Consider the following 19,891-nt stretch of genomic DNA (forward strand, 5'->3'; position numbering starts at 1 on the left):
GAGCTGGAAGTCTCCAGGGCTATTCTGCATCATTTGAAGAGCCCTAGATGCCATTTCAGATGCCACACTACTCTGTACTCAAAAAATATTTCAAATAACTACCTCCCCAGTAAGTCTATTATATGCAAGGCCATGTGTCTGATCCCCAAGGCCTAGATGCTAAGAAGTTACCTGTCCCCAGAACTCAAATCTTAGAGCACTTGTGCATCAGTATCGCTTGAGAGTTAAACAAAAAAATCAGTGCTCAGGTGTCATCCCCAAAGATTTAGATTCATTTAGTTTAGCATAGAGATTCTCTATCTTTAGCATACAGCAGATTCACCTGGAGGGCTTATTAAAACATTTCTGGGGCCCCCAAATCCTCAGTTTCTGATTCATTAGTTTTAAAGTGGGGCCTGAGAATTTGCATATTAAGTGAATTTGCATTTCAGGTGTTGCTGATGCTGCTGGTACCTGGACCACACTTTGAGAACCATTTGAATAGAGAAGGAGTACCCCAATAGCCTAACAAAATTAATCCATCATCTCTGAATAATGATCAATTATATTAGTAAGTTCCTGAGCCATCCACTTTCTTCTTTTGAACAGACATTAAATCACTATAAAATTATTCCTGAAGCTACCTGTTATTCTTTGCCAAATGTCTAGACAGTTTATCCATGTTGGGATAATGGGCCTTTCCCAGATAATGGCTCATCTTCCCTGTCATTTGCTCTTTAACAATGTAGCACCTTTGATTGCACTGCAACTTAGCCATCTGAGCTTCTGCAATTCCATCCCATTTATATCTGTAAAAAATTATTTTTGGTCATAGGTTAGTGCAAAATAAAACTCTTAATTTGGATCTCTCTTCCCAGGAAGATCTGGGTTTAGACTAGGCAGCCAGTGGTTAAAGACAAAGAGTGCTGATCCAGGAGGTTTATCAGCCAGAAGAAAGAATGAATAGGAAGGTGTGCCTTTAGTTGGAGGTCACACTTGAGAATTCTACAGAGCAATTTTAAGAACCATCAGAAATCTGAAGGTTATCTCCCACAGCTTTCTGGAGCTTTGGCCCATGGTAGGCAGGTAAAATCTGTGGCTATCAGAAGGCAGGTGTGGTTCTCCAGGCTAGACTGGCTGTTCAACCCCTACCTACTAGAATTTAAAAGGATGTTTCCTATTGCTGCCCAGATTCCTTTATGATAGAGAACATCTAGGATGGACGTCTTCTGTAGCACATGAGAGGACCTGGGGGAGACCGAGGACTGAGGATCAAGTCTCTCTGTTTCTTTTGCACCAATGCAGTGATGGAGTCAGAGGCATTAAAAAAAAAAAAAAAACTTTGGACCATACTAACTGTTAAATAGAGGCTTAAGGCAAAAGCTCTTACATGTATGTGGGTAATGAGTAAAAGATGCAGCTGCAACTAATTAGGTAATACCATATTTAGAAGAAAAGACTTGGTTTTGGAGATTTGTATGATACATAGAAATATACTTGACACCCATAATGTATCAAGACAAAAATAGATATACTTTTATCATAGAACTGCAAAAAAATCACTTTATGCATAAATTCTCAAAACTTTCTCTCCCTGTCACTGCTTAGATTTAATCAATGTATAGACTAATTATGTTTACTTCTTCTTAATCCTGCCTTTATCTATGACGCTGAAAAAGAACAAAATATTATCTTTGGTAGCAAGAATAAGAAAGAACATCAGAAGCTCCTACATGTTTTCCATTGCTTAGTTCTTACCTCTCTTGGCTTACCTGGTGTTGCCTTTCACAGCTGTATTCAATCAGTGCTCGTAGCCAGGAAATGCTCTGTTCACCTCTTCTCCTCCATAAGAGAGACTCTTCACTGTCTTCTTCTTTTTTCAGATAAACACTCAGCAGGCCAGTTCCCCCTCCATACATGTGGTAGAAAAAGGTCAAGCAGTGTTTTCCGGAGACTCCTCGCAGAGGCCTGGACAAGAGGCGTGCTTTTTGTCCATACACCATGTGGGAGGCCTCAATGTACATGTAGTAGCCTTGAGGTGAATGCAAAAGCAGGTATTGTTAAAAAGGACACAAATTACATTTTCTCCTTCCATAATGTTCTTTCAGAGTGTCGCGTCAAGATGACCTAAAAGTATTGATAAAGGGTTTTATAATTTTGAAGAATACATATTATCTAAGGAAAATAAGTTACAAAAATGAGACCAGCAAAATGATTTCTTAAATGATTTATAATTCAGTTTAATTTGTATCTTGTATAGAGCTAATTAATATACCAGTATTATGCCACTGATACAGTGATTAACACATCAGAATTTATATTACTCATTCATGGACAATATTCTAAAGCTTCCAGACATTGGTTTGGAGAGAGAGAGAGAATGGGTTTTGTAGTCAGGTAGATCTGGGTTCAAGTCTTGACTCTAATATTTGTTGTCTATGTGATTCTGGTCTAATGAATAATCTCTGAACTTACATTCATCTTTTTAAGATAAGGGTTAATACCTGTGCTACAGAATTGTGAGTATTAAGTAACATAATGACATACACTCACATGTCATGCATATTCCATTATTTGTTTCCTGTCCTGCTCAGTTTCTAAAATGGTTCGTGTCACTTTTTTTTAGTCTTGAAAACATATTCTGTAATATTTTAAAATTGCTTTTCCAATTTCCTTTTCTAATTTTATTTTATTGCTATTTTAAAATGTATTGGTTTCAGGCAGAAACAGGATTAGTCGGCATGAAGATAGGGCAGTGGTGTGCTGCAGCCAACTTCAACGGGCTTCCGATAGCCCATTGTATGCATCCTCTTTCAGCTCCAAGTGACTTCACGTTGGTAGCCGGAAATGGGCCATGATGGGACTATTTACACCACAGAAACTGGACATGTATACAAGTCAGCACATCCTTCCCAAAGAGAGCCAGTTTATGTTAAACAATCACTATCATGTCACTGAAGTAAAACTATATATGAATAGTAATGCAAGAGATCTTTTCTAGAGTAGCTCACTGGTAATATAATTCTGTGCATCTGAGGCCCATTTTAAAAAAGGCCCTGAACTCTACATCAGTAGTTGTTAACCTTTGATCACTTGATGAAAAGTTTAGACCTCCGCTACTTGAAAAATATACAAAGAAAGTTTGCATACAACTTTGTTGCTTTGTTCGGTGTTACATTTGTGTTTGGAATGAATGTATGTGTCTCCCCAAATTCATATGTTGAAGCCCTAACCCTAGTGTGATAGTAATTGGAGATGGGGCACTGGGGAGCTAATTAGGGCTAAATGAGGTCATGAGGCTGAAGCTCTCCTGATGACAGTAGTGCCCTTATAAGAAGAAACACCAGGGAGCTTGTTCTGTCTCTCTCTCTTCAGATGCACACACCAAGAAAGGCCATGTGAGCACACAGCAAGATGTTGCCTGTCTGCAAGCTAGGAAAAGAGCCCTCACCAGGAACTGAAACAGCTGGCACGTTGATGTTGGACTTTACAGCCTCCACAACTGTGATAGGTAAATTTCTGTTGTTTAAACCACCTAATCTATGATGTTTTGTTATGGCAGCCCAAGCAAACACCACGTTTTGCCAATTTTGATTTGTTTTTACATATATGATATAAAAAGTAATCTTTACAAAGTATCATACGTCTCATTATTTCATGCAGAAATTGGTGACCAAATCAACAGGAAAAATAAAGAGATCCCAAATAATACATGCAAATGAAATGGGTTCTTTATAGTTCGAAGTTTAATCGATGAATTCTAATCATTTCCAAAAGTATGGCAATCAAGATATCCCTACAAGAATTGGTTGGAAGTCCCCTCTATGTGCCTGAGAGGTCTTTCTCCATTCTCTTTTTCTTATTTCTACAAACACAAATCTGAGTTCTATAGACTTATTAAAACAGTGGGAGAAAGTATCATTGGTCTTAATAAATTGTGGGCACTGTGTAACAGCTTTCCCCAGTGTTTTACTCTATAAAGTTTTCACCCTGCAAAACTGGGCTGACTCACAGGATGTGGCCTGCATCAACCAGTCACATCTAAGGAATGATGTTGCCCCAAAGAAGCAGAATCAGAGCGGAGTTCTGTGTCTGTCACTTCAGGTTGCCTGTTATCAAGGCATGCTGCCACCAAAGGCTCCACTAGCTGGGGATTCCTGAATGCAGTGAACAAGTAGAAATCAAAACCTCCTTTAGGATACTCTAAAGACTACATATATTTCAGCCCAGTTCAAAAGTAAATTTTAATTAGAAGGCTACTTGATTTAAATAAGAAATCGAAATTATGGGAGTATCTTTGATCTGGTATGTTACATTTGACATCCAGTCAACTTCAACTTTTCATCTCATTGGCAGTAGTTTCATCCAGATGCAGGCTTAAGGGAAATGGCATAGCTGCCAACTTTCCCATGATCTGCTTAAAAATAATAGCAAAAAAACCTATCAGTGTTCTGGAGTGCTCACCTGTGACATCCTTATTACGAAATCCAGTGGTCAGTTTTCAGTCTTTGTCATTTCTGTACCATCAGTAACATTGGACATAGTGGTTTACCACTTCAGAAAGTAGAATTACATTCTTACCTTGGCTTGCAAGACATTGTATTCTCCTGCTTTTTCTCCTCCCTCACTGGTTACCTTTTGCCAGTTCCACTCTCTCTTTCCTGACCTCTTGACCCTGGAGTACCCCAAGGTCCAGTTTTTACTTCACTATTCTTACTACTTTGATGATCTCATCTTGTTTCAGGGCTTTAAATACCAAATATGTTGTTATATCTCAGATTTAAATTTTCAACCTTTTTGCTGAAATCTAGACTCATTCAAACTGTCAAATGGACATCTCCACTTACTGTCAGGTAGACATCTCACACTGAACATATTCAAAACTCAACTTCCTAACAGCCTGAAGTAGACTGAATGTTCAGTTGTTCACACCCAAAACCTGTGAGTTGTACACCACTACTCTCTTTCTCTGCTTCTCCACATCAGGGCTATCAGGAATTCCCATTGGGTCTACCTTTAAAATACATCCAGAATCCAGTCACTTCTCTTCTTATCACCTCCACTGCTATCAACCTGGTCCAGGCTGCTATCATTTCTTGCTTGGATTAATGCAACAGCTTCCCAACTACTCTGTCTGCTTCTACTCTGGTCCCCTGCAATCTCGTCTCAAAACTGTATTCATAGTGCTCCTTCTAAAGCAAAAGCAAAATCGTAACCACTCGTTTAAATCCTTCCATTGGCTCAGCATTTCAGAGTAAAAGCTGAAGTCCTTACAATTGGCTTTAGAATCCTATATAATCTCCCACCTACTCTCTTACCTCTCTCATTCCTACTGGCTTTCTCCTCACTCACTGTGTTGCTTGGCCACACTGGCCTTTGTATTATTCCTGGAATATGGCAGGTATGCTGCTGCCTCAAGGCCTTTGTGTGTGCTAACCCTGGCTATTCCTCTAGATATTCTCAGGTCTCACTCTCTTACCTCCTTTAAGTCTTTGCTCAGATGTTACCTTTTCCATTAGACCTGTTCTGACTATACTATTCCAAATTGCAATCCCTTTTCCCTGGCACTCCTCATTCCCTATACCCTAATTTAATATGTTTTCCATAGTTAACTGCCTCTTAATATACTGTATAATTTTCTTATTTTTATGTTTGCCTGTTTCCTTTAGAATTCACAAGAGCAGAGATTTTTTTCTTGTTTAGTTCACTGCCACATTCCCAGGTCCTATAACAGTGCTTGGAACATAACAGACGCTCATTAATATCTGTTGAATGGATGAATGAATGCATTTTTTTCCCCACAGCTCTAAGCACAAACCAATTTGACCATTTCTAGGGCACATAGCTCCACCACAGTCACTCCAAATGTGGGAAGTTCTTGGCAATGAGATATTCACTTGACTATGATGCTTCAAGGCAAACTAGAACAAATCCAAGTTGTGGTAAAATTAAAGTCTTATCAAAGCAAATTATCTTGAACAAGTTCTACACTATCAGAAGTATTTTTAAAATGAACACATAAGATAATTCTTTGAGTTCATTACCTTCATTCTTTCACTGGCAAGCAAATTGGTCCACAAGAAGCACAGGGTTTTTGCACATTCAGCGATGAAAGGAACCTTTTTCTTTTGTACATATTTTCTTTTTTTTTTTTTTTTTTTGAGACGGAGTCTTGCTCTGCCACCCAGGCTGGAGTGCAGTGGCCGGATCTCAGCTCACTGCAAGCTCTGCCTCCCGGGTTCACGCCATTCTCCTGCCTCAGCCTCCCGAGTAGCTGGGACTACAGGCGCCCGCCTCGTCGCCCGGCTAGTTTTTTGTATTTTTAAGTAGAGACGGGGTTTCACCGTATTAGCCAGGATGGTATCGATCTCCTGACCTCGTGATCCGCCCGTCTCGGCCTCCCAAAGTGCTGGGATTACAGGCTTGAGCCACCGCGCCCGGCCTGTACATATTTTCTTTAACATTTTCTAACTTAAGTTAGGTCAATGTAAACAATAATACAGATATACATAATCCTAACAGAAGGGTGTGTCTAATTTAATTCCATGGAAAGAGAGATCAAGGCATGAAAATGACCATAGTATATCACTTAACTATTTACAAAGGAATCCCATGCTATCCTACACATAAGTTAGTAGCATGGTAGATGCAAACAGTACCCTAATACATTTAACTTAAAAAACATTTCCTCCCAAAAGTAATTTTTAAGACAAGAAAAAAATTTTCACACCTAGCTTTGGAGCTCTGAAAAGGCCCACTTGAATCCCAGGTAAAGGACCTTAGCTATAGATGAAATTCTCAAGAGTGGGGAAAAGCTCCTCTGAAGATGCTGTCACTGGGGAACTGGTAAGTAGAGACTAAGGGCCCTGAAACATGAAGTCTTTTCAAAATGGAAGGGAAGCAATGAATTAAACATGAGAGAGATGACCTAAGAATTGTCTTTTGTTTAGGGATGATGGTTGTGCATTCCTACTGGTAACAGTACAAGTCTTGACCAGGATTATTCTGAGATTCTGGAAGACAGGAAAACTCTTAATTATCCCCAGGATCATTTGATTGACTTCTTTCTTTCGTGGGCACAATGGACTAATTCATTTACTTTGTGAGGGTGAAGCACTAGTCTGGTTGCCCAGTTCTTCCCAACAGGTTGGGACTCTAACTAAATCAGGGATGGCCTGCATAGCCTCCTCTAACCATCTGTTCTTTGGACCATACATACCTCTACAGATGTGACTCCTGAAGTCTACTATGCTTTCAGTTTATGCACCTCTGGGCCGCAGGTATCAAGCTGAAACTATTCACTAAGGTTTCCAGTTCCAGAAACCTTTGTATTTAGTACCATAAAATAGGAGGAGGAGGTTCCAAGATGGCCAAATAGGAACAGTTCCAGTCTACAGCTCCCAGCGTGAGCGACACGGAAGATGGGAGACTTCTGCATTTCCAACTGAGGTACCAGGTTCATCTTACTGGGGCTTGTTGGACAGTGGGTACAGCCCATGGAGTGTGAGCTGAAGTAGGGTGGGGCATCATCTCACCTGGGAAGTGGAAGAGGTCAGAGAATTCCCTTTCCTAGCCAAGGGAAGCCGTGACAGATGGTACCTGGAAAATCAGGACACTCCCACCCTAATACTGTGCTTTTCCAACAGTCTTAGCAAACGGCACACCAGGAGATTATATCCCGCCCCTGGCTTGGAGGGTCCCACAGCCACAGAGCCTCCCTCACTGCTAACACAGCAGTCTGAGATTGAACCGCTAGGCAGCAGCGGGGCTTGGGAGGGGCGTCCACCATTCCTGAGGCTTGAGTAGGTAAACAAAGCAGCCAGGAAGCTGGAACTGGGTGGAGCCCACTGCAGCTCAAGGAGGGCTGCCTGCCTGCCTCTGTAGACTCCACCTCTGGGGCATAGCTAAACAAAGGCAGCAGAAACTTCTGCAGACTTAAATGTCCCTGACAGCTTTGAAGAGATAGTGGTTCTCCCAGCACAGAGTTTGAGATCTGAGAATGGACAGACTGCCTCCTCAAGTGGGTCTCTGACCCCCGAGTAGCCTAACTGGGAGACACCTCCCAGTAGGGGCCGACTGACACCTCATACAGCTGGGTGCCCCTCTGAGACAAAGCTTCCAGAGGAAGACTCAGGCAGCAACATCTGCCGTTCTGCAGTTTTGCTGTTCTGCAGCCTCTGCTGGTGATACCCAGGCAAACAGGGTCTGGAGTGGACCTCCAGCAAACTCCAATAGACCTGCAGCTGAGGGTTCTGACTGTTAGAAGGAAAACTAGCAAACAGAAAGGACATCCACACCAAAACCCCATCTGTACATCACCAGCAAATACCAAAGGTAGATAAAACCACAAAGATGAGGAGAAAACAGAGCAGAAAAGCTGAAAATTCTAAAAATCAGAGCACCTCTTCTCCTCCAAAGGAATGCAGCTGCTCACCAGCAACGGAACAAAGCTGGACGGTGAATGACTTTGACGAGTTAAGAGAAGGAAAACTTCAGATGATCGGTAATAACAAACTTCTCCTAGCTAAAGGAGGATGTTCAAACCCATCGCAAAGAAGCTAAAAACCTTGAAAAAAGATAAGACGAATGGCTAACTAGAATAAACAGCATAGAGAAGACCTTAAGTGACCTGATGGAGCTGAAAACCATGGCACAATAACTACGTGATGCATGCACAAGCTTCAGTAGCCGATTCGATCAAGTGGAAGAAAGGGTATCAGTGATTGAAGATCAAATGAATGAAATGAAGCGAGAAGAGAACTTTAGAGAAAAAAGAGTAAAAAGAAATGAACAAAGCTTCCAAGAAATATAGAACTATGTGAAAAGACCAAATCTACGTTTGATTGGTGTACCTGAAAGTGACAGGGAGAATGGAACCAAGTTGGAAAACACTCTTTAGGATATTATCCAGGAGAACTTCCCCAACCTAGCAAGGCAGGCCAACATTCAAATTCAGGAAATGCAGACACGAAAGGCCCTTCAAAACATCACTAAATCCAGGAGCTGATTTTTTTGAAAAGATCAACAAAATTGATAGACCTCTAGCAAGACTAATAAAGAAAAAAAGACAGATTCAAATAGACACAATAAAAAATGATAGAGGAGATATCACCGCCGATCCCACAGAAATACAAACTGCCATCAGAGAATACTATAAACACCTCTATGCAAATAAACTAGAAAATCTAGAAGAAATAGATAAATTCCTGGAAACATATGCCTTCCTAAGACTAAACCAGGAAGAAGTTGAATCCCTGAATAGACTAGTAACAGGCTCTGAAATTGAGGCAATAATTAATAACATACCAACCAAAAAAAATCCAGGACCAGATGGATTCACAGCCAAATTCTACCAGAGGTACAAAAAGGAGCTGGTACCATTCCTTCTGAAACTATTCCAATCAACAGAAAAAGAGGGAATCCTCCTTAACTCATTTTATGAGGCCAGCATCATCCTGATACCAAAGCCTGATGGAGAGACAACAAAAAAAAGAGAAGTTTAGACCAATATCCCTGATGAACATCGATGCAAATTTCCTCAATAAAATACTGGCAAACCAAATCCAGCAGCACGTCAAAAAGCTTATCTACCATGATCAGGTTGGTTTCATCCCTGGGATGCAAGGCTGGTTCAACATACACAAATCAATAAACGTAATCCAGCATATAAACAGAACCAAAGACAAAAACCACATGATTATCTCAATAGATGCAGAAAAGGCCTTTGACAAAATTCAACAGCCCTTCATGCTAAAAACTCTTAATAAACTAGGTATTGATGGGACATATCTCAAAATAGTAAGAGCTATTTATGACAAACCCACAGCCAATATCATACTGAATGGGCAAAAACTGGAAGCATTCCCTTTGAAAACTGGCACAAGACAGGGATGCCCTCTCTCACCACTCCTATTCAACATAGTGTTGGAAGTTCTGGCCAGGGCAATCAGGCAGGAGAAAGAAAGAAAGGGTATTCAATTAGGAAAAGAGGAAGTCAAATTGTCCCTGTTTGCAGATGACATGATTGTATATTTAGAGAACCCCATTGTCTCAGCCCAAAATCTCCTTAAGCTGATGAGCAACTTCAGCAAAGTCTCAGGATACAAAATTAATGTGCAAAAATCACAAGCATTCCTATACACCAATAACAGACACACAGAGAGCCAAATCATGCGTGAACTCCCATTCACAATAGCTTCAAAGAGAATAAAATACCTAGGAATCCAACTTACAAAGGATGTGAAGGACCTTTTCAAGGGGAACTACAAACCACTGCTCAATGAAATAGAAGAGGACACAAACAAATGGAAGAACATTCCATGCTCATGGATAGGAAGAATGAATACTGGGAAAATGGCCATACTGCCCAAGGTATTTTATAGATTCAATGCCATCCCCATCAAGCTACCAATGACTTTCTTCACAGAATTGGAAAAAACTACTTTAAAGTTCATATGGAACCAAAAAAAAGCCCACATTACCAAGACAGTCCTAAGCCAAAAGAACAAAGTTGGAGACATCATGCTACCTGACTTCAAAGTATACTACAAGGCTACAATAATAAAAACAGCATGGTAGTGGTACCAAAACAGAGATATAGACCAATGGAACAGAACAGAGCCCTCAGAAATAATACCACACATCTACAACCATCTGATCTTTGACAAACCTGACAAAAACAAGAAATGGGGAAAGGATTACCCTATTCAAGAAATGGTGCTGGGAAAACTGGCTAGCCGCATGTAGAAAGCTGAAACTGGATCCCTTCTTTACACCTTATACAAAAATTAATTCAAGATGGGTTAAAGACTTAAATGTTAGACGTAAAACCATAAAAGCCCTAGAAGAAAACCTAGGCAATTTATTCAGGACATAGGCATGGGCAAAGACTTCATGACTAAAACACCAAAAGCAATGGCAACAAAAGCCAAAATTGACAAATGAGATCTCATTAAACGAGCTTCTGCATGACAAAAGAATACCATCAGAGTGAACAGGCAACCTACAGAATAGGAGAAAATTTTTACATTTTTCCCATCTGATATTATATCCAGAATCTACAAAGAACTTAAACAAATTTACAAGAAAAAATCAAACAACCCCATCAAAAAGTGGATGAAGGATATGAACAGACACTTCCCAAAAGAAGACATTTATGCAGCCAATAGACATGTTGAAAAATATCATCACTGGCCATCAGAGAAATGCAAATCAAAACCACAATGAGATATCATCTCACACCAGTTAGAATGGTGATCATCAAAAAGTCAGGAAACAACAGGTGGTGCTGGAAAGGATGTGGAGAAATAGGAATACTTTTACACTGTTGGTGGGACTGTAAATTAGTTCAACCATTGTGGAAGACAGTGTGGCTATTCCTCAAGGATCTAGAACTAGAAATACCATTTGACCCAGCCATCACATTACTGGGTATATACCCAAAGGATTATAAATCATGCTGCTATAAAGACACATGCACATGTATGTTTATTGCAGCACTATTCACAATAGCAAAGACTTGGAACCAACCTAGATGTACATCAATGATAGACTGGATTAAGAAAATGTGGCACATACACACCATGGAATACTATGCAGCCATAAAAAAGGATGAGTTCATGCCCTCTGTAGGGACATGGATGAAGCTGAAAACCATTATTCTAGCAAACTATCGCAAGGACAGAAGACCAAACACTGCATGTTCTTACTCATAGGTGGGAATTGAACAATGAGAACACTTGACACAGGGTGGGGAACATCACACACCGGGGCCTGTCGTAGGGTGGGGAGATGGGGGAGGGATAGCATTAGGAGTTATACCTAATGTAAATGACGAGTTAATGGGTGCAGAACACCAACATGGCACATGTATACATAGGTAACCCGCACGTTGTGCACATGTACCCTGGAACTTAAAGTGTAATAATAACAAAGATACATCCCCCCCAAAATGAAAGGAAGTCTCGTATGTTGCTTATTGTATAATTGTGCTGTATAGACTACGTTTGTTCCTATACACATATGCCTGTGATAAATTTTGTTATAAATTAGATGCTGTAAGAGATTAACAACAATAACTCCCAATAAAATAGAACAATTATAACAATACTCTGGTGCCCAATTTAAAACTTATAAATTGGCCAGTTCTGGAATTTCCCATTTAATATTTTGAGATTGCCATTGACTGAGAGTAACTGAAACTCTGAGTTGGAAAGTGAACCTGTGGATAAGGGAGGACTACTTTATGTACACATAGGTATAAAGCAATACCTATGTAGAGCAATCTAGACAAACATCTTACCTAAACATAATTTTAAGACATTTATCAATGAATCGGAGTATGCCCTCTGATGCACAAACCAGTTGTTCCTTTTGATGACAAATATTTTTTCTTCTTGACTTGCATATGACACTTGCTTTCCCCAGAAAAGATCAGAACTTCACGGAGAGCCACTCTGCCTCACATGTGTTTGGAAAGCAGAGAAAAGCCCTGTTTGTTGACAAGTTTTACCACATTACATCTTCAAGCACTGTCTGTCTCAGCAAACAAAAGTTCTGGATGGGAGCCAGGAAGCCCCAGTGTTGAAGCTTCATAACAATTCACATTTTCTTGCACGTGAAGGATTCCGTCTGTGGAAGGGATTATTAACTGGAGCAAATAAATTACATTCTCTCTATGGGTCATTGTTTAACATTGAAAATAGCGGTTCCAGTGGATCTATTGGGAGATCAGGGTGCCATCTGTTCTTTGCACAGCAACTGTGATGTGTTGAGACACACACACACACACATCCATAATTATTGACTGCGAAGCAGCTGTTCCTGCAGTCTCGTGGCTCTTTTGCAGGGTAGGGAAGGAGCCTGAGTGGCCTGCATGGAGAGGCTGTGTGGAATGAACAGCTAGCTGCATTCATTAGCTGGAAAAGAATTCTTAAAAATCAGGGAAAAAATATACCAATGTTTTGTGAAGAACAACTTTAGAAGTTGTCGCTCTAAAATTTCTCTTTTTGCATTATACTTTTAAGTGATTTTAAAAGGCTGTCATAAATGAGGAGTTATTGTTTAATGGGTATGGAGTTTCAGTTTTGGGAAATGAAGAAAAAGCTCTGGAGATGGATGGTGGTGATGGTTGCACAATGATGTGAATAGACTCAGTGCCACTGAATTAGACACTTAAAAATGGTTAAAGTATGTTATGTGTATTTTACCACCAATTTTTTAAAAAGCTTGTCACAGAAGCCTTCTCTGTATAAGTAGAATCTGGCAATGTCAGAAACTAACATAAAAAATAAGCTATGGAAAGATTGAAGGATATAGGAGACTTTAATAATCCGGAGCTAATTCCTCAGATAGTTACAAACTCACTGGATAGCATTCCTACATGTCCGAATATCAACTATCAAAATTCTTAAAAGACAAGGACTTGAAATAAACTGGAAGTAAAACATTGAAACAGAGTTGTGATATTCTTTTGTCTCAAAGCAAACTTTTATAAATTTCATTATTTAATATTTTAATGTATTATTAATATTTCAATCACACAAGAAGTTCTTGTGTTCTTGGAAATGAAGACTTCTACCTTTATCTGCATATTGGAAGAGAATTTATTTGCCAGAAATATGGAAGATTTATTGGAATATTTAACTGTACTACAAAAGAAAGTGCTGGTGTTTCTTTCTCTGTAAATTGTTAAATGATGCAGGGTTGCTTTTCTGGAATAGTAGGATCAGGGAGGGAGGACTGAATGACTTCTATTCACTGGGGGAGTCAATGGATAGGAAATAGTTGGAGACATTTTCTCACTAACCTGGATAGTTACTCTTGGCTTATATATTCTAGTATCATTTGGCTACAAAATCCCTGTAAACTCCAGGTCAACTAAAACTAATGTTTACAAGGAATTCTGACAGCATAGTATCATATAAATGTTAATAAAATTATAATGGCCAGTACCACCATGGGAATTTCGTTAAGACTTGTATTTATTGTCTCATAAATATTGTAGTCTCAAGTTCCACAACCCCCACTGGTTGCCTGAAATTGTGGATAGTACCTAAACCATATATATACGTACTATGCTTTTTTTCTATACTATATACTGATAATAAAGTTTAATTTACAAGTTAGGAACAGTAAGAGATAAACAACAACAATAATAAAATAGAACAATTAATATAATAAGAGTTATGTGCATGTGGTCTTTCTCTCTCTCTCCAAATCTTACTATACAGTACTCACCATTCTTGTGCTGATGCAAGATGATACAATGCATTCGTGATGAAATAAAGTGGGATGAATGACCCAGGCATTGTAAAGTAGCGTTGGGCTACTATTGACTTTCTAAGGATACATCAGAAGGAGGAGCATCTGATTTAGGTGAGCCTGGATAAATGAGCCATGACGACATGGATGGTTGGATGTCAGGAGAAGATGATGTCAGTGTTTGGAGATCCTCAATAGTTGAAGGTTTTTGTTTTGTTTTGTTTTGTTTTTGCCAAAACTTTTGGAAGAGCGTTGTAATAGAATGTTATTGTCTCTTTCTTTTTAACTCATTAAAGTGTTGCCACAAATGTTGTAATCCTTTGATCATACTGGTGACTTTAATGCTGCGTTCCATCCTAGGATCATGTTCCATAATTTTGTCCTTTGATGTCTATGCAATTTGAAACACTTTGGCAAATTTCAGTAATACCCACACAGCTGGTTTTGCTTCAGTTTCTTCATCTTTCTCTTCCTCTGTAGATAACATGTTCTTCCAATTCCTCATTTGGTAATACTTGAAAACCTTCAATATGTTCTTCCATTTCTTCATCAAGTATGTTGGCAAATCCTCCACCAACTTGTCTTGCCATGTGAATGATTTTCCTAACTTCTTCATCAATCCCCAGAAAGCCTTTAAAATCATTCACAACTTTACTCCATAAGTTCTTCCAGCAGACATTTGCAGTTTCTGTTTTTAATTTGTCCGTTGCAGCTTTGATGAATGCTATTGCATCTGTAATAGTGAATGATTTCCAGAACAGATTATATCCAGATTAGGGTCTACATCAATTGCTGATCAAATGTGATCAAATACAAGGCAGGTGTATGTAGCCTTGACAAACTAAATGATGGTAAAAAGCTAAAGCAATGAGGTTGTATTCAGAGGCAAAAACACAACCTGAACATTTTCATTTTGTGTTTTATAGCTGACAGATTTAGGATGACTAGGAGCATTGTCTCTTATTAACAGGACTTTAAATTCCAACTCTTTGTCTTCCAAGTATTTTTTTTTCTATTTCTGGGATAATACATTGGTGGAACCATTTCATAATCAAGATGGCTGTCACCCATGCTTTCTGATTATGTTGCCAGAACATGGGCAGTTAATTTTTGTTTTCCAGAGTACTGGGTTCTTTGCTTTGTACACTATCTTGGCTTTATCATATGCCCTGAAGCATTGCCATGTGGTTCCAGAGTTCATCAGTCCTTCCATGTTTTATGCCTTGGTGCCTCCTTTGCACTTCTATGAATGCAAGTTTTATCTTCTTCCAGAAGACTTGAAGATTTGCTTTAGATGGCATCGTTTCTTTTTGATTATTTCTTCAACTCTTTTGGAAAGGTAGCAGAACCTTCTTCATCAGCAGATGCAACCTCTTCAGTATTTTTTATATTTGTCAGTCCAAACTTATTTTTGAATCTATGTAACCATCCCTTACTTGCAGTAAATGGCTTGGTGTCACTTGTTTCAGGGGATCCCTTTCTGAAGTCTTCATATAGTCTCAATGCTTTCTGTTGCAACATTTTGTCATCAATTGAAACATGTTTTCTTTACATGTCTTCCACCCACAAATTTAATGCCTTTTTCATGTTCACTAAATACTTATCATTTACTGTGGCCATAACTTTTGCAGTTTGACATGCAACAGCACAACTAGCACAAATTTCTATTTGGGATGGGTAGGATGGAGAAGGATGGGGCCGGACAGTGTGAGATTTCATAACACTACTCAACTGCACTCAATTTAACTTTTGAATTATTTATTTCTGGAATTTCCATTTAATATTTCAGACCATGGTTTATTGCCCTCAGAGAGCAAGATCACAGATAAGAGGGGACTACTGTAAGTAGCATCTATGTCAGGAAACTTTGTTTCTGCCAGGATAGAGCTACTCAAGTAAATGGCAGCAGGAAATAGTTTGTCAAATCCTACAGAGTCCATCCCACTATCTGTTCACAATGTCACAGATAGATAGAAGGTGATATGGTTTGGCTGTGTCCCCACTCAGATCTCACCTTGAATTCTAATAATCCCCACATGTCAAGGGTGGGGCCAGGTGGAGAGAATTGAATCATGGGGGCTGTTCCCCACCATACTGTTATTGTGGTAGTGAATAAGTCTCACGAGATCTGCTCATTTAATAAATGGGAGTTCCCATGCACAAGCTCTCTTGCCTTGCCACCACGTAAGAAATGCTTTTGTACTTCGTTCATCTTCTGCCATGGTTACAAGGCTTCCCCAGCCTTGTGGAACTGTGAGTCCATTAAACCTCCTTTCCCTTATAAATTATCCAGTCTCAAGTATGTCTTTATTAGCAGAGTGAGAACAGACTAATACAGAAAGTTTCATTGTTAATGTAGTCCTTAGCAAATTTAGCATACAATTGTTTTTTCTTATCAAATCAAGAACTTTCACCTTTTCACTTAAAGGAAGCACTTCATGGTTTCTCTTTGGCATATCTGAATTGCCAGGAACACTACGCTTGTGCTTTGGGCCACTAGGAAGTAAAATGAAGGTGACAAACAAGCACTGTGGTACCAGAACACCTGATAATGGAGACGGCTACTAAGTGACTCATGGTCAGAGAGCATAGACAGCGTGGATGATGCTGGTGAAATGGGTGATTCACGTGCTGGGTAGGATGGAGAAGGATGGGGCCGGACAGTGTGAGATTTCATAACACTACTCAACTGCACTCAATTTAACTTTTGAATTATTTATTTCTGGAATTTTCCATTTAATATTTCAGACCATGGTTTATTGCCCTCAGAGAGCAAGATCACAGATAAGAGGGGACTACTGTAAGTAGCATCTATGTCAGGAAACTTTGTTTCTGCCAGGATAGAGCTACTCAAGTAAATGGCAGCAGGAAATAGTTTGTCAAATCCTACAGAGTCCATCCCACTTCGATGCAAGTCACTATCCATCTGTTACAGATACCATTATTATGTTATTAAATAGGAGCCAGGTGGTGCGGCTGGATTTGGTTGGTTGGTTTGTTTTTTGGTCTTTATTGTTGTTCTACTAGAATGACTTGTTCTACAAATGTTTCCCAAACTTTAGTCATACAAATATCACCTTTGTGATATTTTTTTGCCTATCCGTATTTGTACTATTATTCATTTAATGCTTTTCTTTAAATAGATTCCATTTTTTAGTACATTTATTCAAACAGGAAACTTCATATTAGCATGAAAATAGACAGCTAGCTGTAAACCTGTGAAACAATGGTTTTGATGTACTGGTTATGTATTTTTCTTGTACATGAATATTACTAACAAATTAGAAAAATATTCATGTACTTACCACTTGAATTACCTGGTGGTAAATGTAATGTAATCTGGGTAATATTGGCCTAAGGTTCCAACAGAATTTCTGGTTTCTACTAACTCATTTTACTTGTAATCATATGTCATAATTTTCTATTTTATAAAAGCACAAATGACAAAACAATGAGTCCAGGAAAATACTCCAGAGGTAAACATGAGAATTTGTAAAAGACTCACTAATTGTAAAAATAATAATACCATTCAATTCAGTGGAGCTTATAATAATATCATTCAGTTCAGTGGAGCTTACATATTATTCTTTTCACAAATAGAATCTCAGTTAATCATCAGAGCCACACTATGAGATTAGCAGATGTCAGTCTGTTTGTGCTACTATAGCAAAATACCTAAGATTAGGTAATTTATAAAGAACAGCAGTTTATTTCTCACAGTTTTGGAGGCTGGTAAGTCCACGATCAATGCGCCGACAGGTTTGCTTGTCTAACAAGGACTGCATCTTCCACAGGGGTGGAACGCTATGTCTTCACATGGTGGAAGGCATGAAGGCAAGCCAGTCGAATGCTGCGTGAAACCTCTTTTACAAAGGCCTCAATCCCATTCACAAGGGAGGAGCCCTCATTGCCTAATCATCACTTCTTAAGGGTCCTGTCTGTTAATTCTGTTACATTGGCCATTAAGTTTCAACACCTGAAATTTGGAGGAGACACATTCAAATCATAGCAGCAGGTCATTGATTGTTATCTTTATTTTACATATGAGGAAACTGAAGCTCAGAGAAGTCATGTAATTATTCTCCAGGTTATGCAGGCAGCAAATGGCAGAGGCAGCTCATTGTTTGGTCTTTCCACACCATACTGTACTCTAGAATTTGGAAAGGTTTATTGCATCACCAGTTAGTAAGTCAGGAACTATAGCTCCCTTGGAATTGCTACATATGATGATATATTGATTCTGATAGACACAAAATAAACTGAAATATTTATAGTGTGGCTTTTCTGAGCTTCTGTTTTTATTTAATGGATCCATATTGACTGACCAGCTAATGTACCTGTCTGTAAAACAGCTTTGTAGGCCTCTCCCCTTTCTTTTTCCTCCCTGTCTGTGTTGTTTCAAGTATAGATGACAGGCTTTAAGAATGGGAAGTGAAAAGGCAGAATTCAGTCGACAAATGCAGGTATATCTTCATAAAGTCCCAGAGTGCACCGCATTCATTCAAAAAGAATCTTGTTACTACTAATACCAAACAAATACCCTGTGGTCATCAAGGAGAAAAATACTGTGCTCCTAGTCAAGTCTTTGAGTTTATTACTTTACTAATGTATAGAATAGAAAGTTCAGCCATTTTGGTATCCTGCCATTACTTTATTGCCTATATATGGAAAGGAGACATAGAAAAGGTTGTTAGGACTAAATGCAATAAATGAGCAATACAGACTATAGGAGGTCTCCTTTTCAAATGTAGTGTAATAATTGCTTAAATTGTACATCTAATTACAGGCAAGCTTCTTGTTGCTATCTCAGGATCCAAGCAGACAATAGTTAATACTGCCTTGAATGGGTTTTATTCAGTGTTGTAATATTTTAAATGCATATGATGCCTTAGCTGACCTAGAAGATCCGATCTACCTCCAGATCTATTAACTTGTTGAGTCAATTAAAATTTTCTTATTTTAGAATATATCCTCCATGGAAAAGAAATTTCAGTGACATCAATCTAAGTAATACTACATTTATAATATAGATTACTTTCCAAAAAACCTTTAGGTGATTATCAAAGTGGTTTCTCTGATAACTGAACAAAAAAGACAAGTAAATTACTTTGTTCCTATGATGGTTGACAAAGCGTCTTTGCTTGACTGAACTTCAGTCAGGCTCCTAAGCCTTCTCCTAGGCCTGTCTTTGTACTTACTTGTAAAATCCAGTTTTAGCAGGAACCCTAATAAGTTAGTTAACAAGAACCCCCACCCTCAATATCCGATCACCCTCAATATAAGGTTCCTCATCCTCCATCATCCTCCAGGTGATGTCCAATCACCATGCCTGTCCTCAGCAAGAATCCTGTTAGGTTGGTTTAGCCAGAGCCTCCCTTACCCTTGATGTTACCTCCTAGTCATTTTTCATTCACTGACGCTCAACCAACCATTTGACTATAAATTCCCACTTGCCCACACTTTTTTCAAAGTTGAGCCCGATCTCTCTTCCCTACTGCAAAATTCCATTGCAGTGGTCCCTATAACTATCACAATGATACTGAATCAAGCCTGCTGTACTTTAACAAGTATCATTGCATAATTTTTTCTTCAACATAGTTGGATGTCACCAATATTTATTATTCAAGATGAGGACTTATAAAGGGAAAGA

General features: G+C 39.0%; 1 protein-coding gene and 1 long non-coding RNA gene across 4 annotated transcripts in view; one reads left to right on the forward strand and one right to left on the reverse strand.

Annotated features, from left to right (window-relative positions):
• The window catches only part of LOC117098487, a 53,558-nt gene extending 38,906 nt beyond the window's left edge, over positions 1 to 14,652 (forward strand). The window contains exons 5-6 of the long non-coding RNA XR_004443433.1: positions 3,355 to 3,490; positions 14,211 to 14,652. This is a non-coding gene — a long non-coding RNA (uncharacterized LOC117098487). The remainder of the gene's footprint in view (positions 1 to 3,354; positions 3,491 to 14,210) is intronic.
• The window catches only part of MAMDC2 (MAM domain containing 2), a 183,422-nt gene that overhangs the window by 12,867 nt on the left and 150,664 nt on the right, over positions 1 to 19,891 (reverse strand). For all 3 annotated transcript variants that reach the window (XR_004443432.1, XM_033237121.1, XM_033237122.1), the window contains exon 12: positions 1,752 to 2,011. Coding sequence is in view for 2 of the 3 variants with exons in the window: in XM_033237121.1 (XP_033093012.1) it covers positions 1,752 to 2,011 (260 nt within the window). In the remaining variant the exon portion in view is untranslated. The remainder of the gene's footprint in view (positions 1 to 1,751; positions 2,012 to 19,891) is intronic.

The sequence above is a fragment of the Trachypithecus francoisi genome, unplaced genomic scaffold (genome assembly GCF_009764315.1).
Source record: "Trachypithecus francoisi isolate TF-2019V2 unplaced genomic scaffold, Tfra_2.0 Lachesis_group16, whole genome shotgun sequence".
NCBI classification, from domain to species: domain Eukaryota; kingdom Metazoa; phylum Chordata; class Mammalia; order Primates; family Cercopithecidae; genus Trachypithecus; species Trachypithecus francoisi.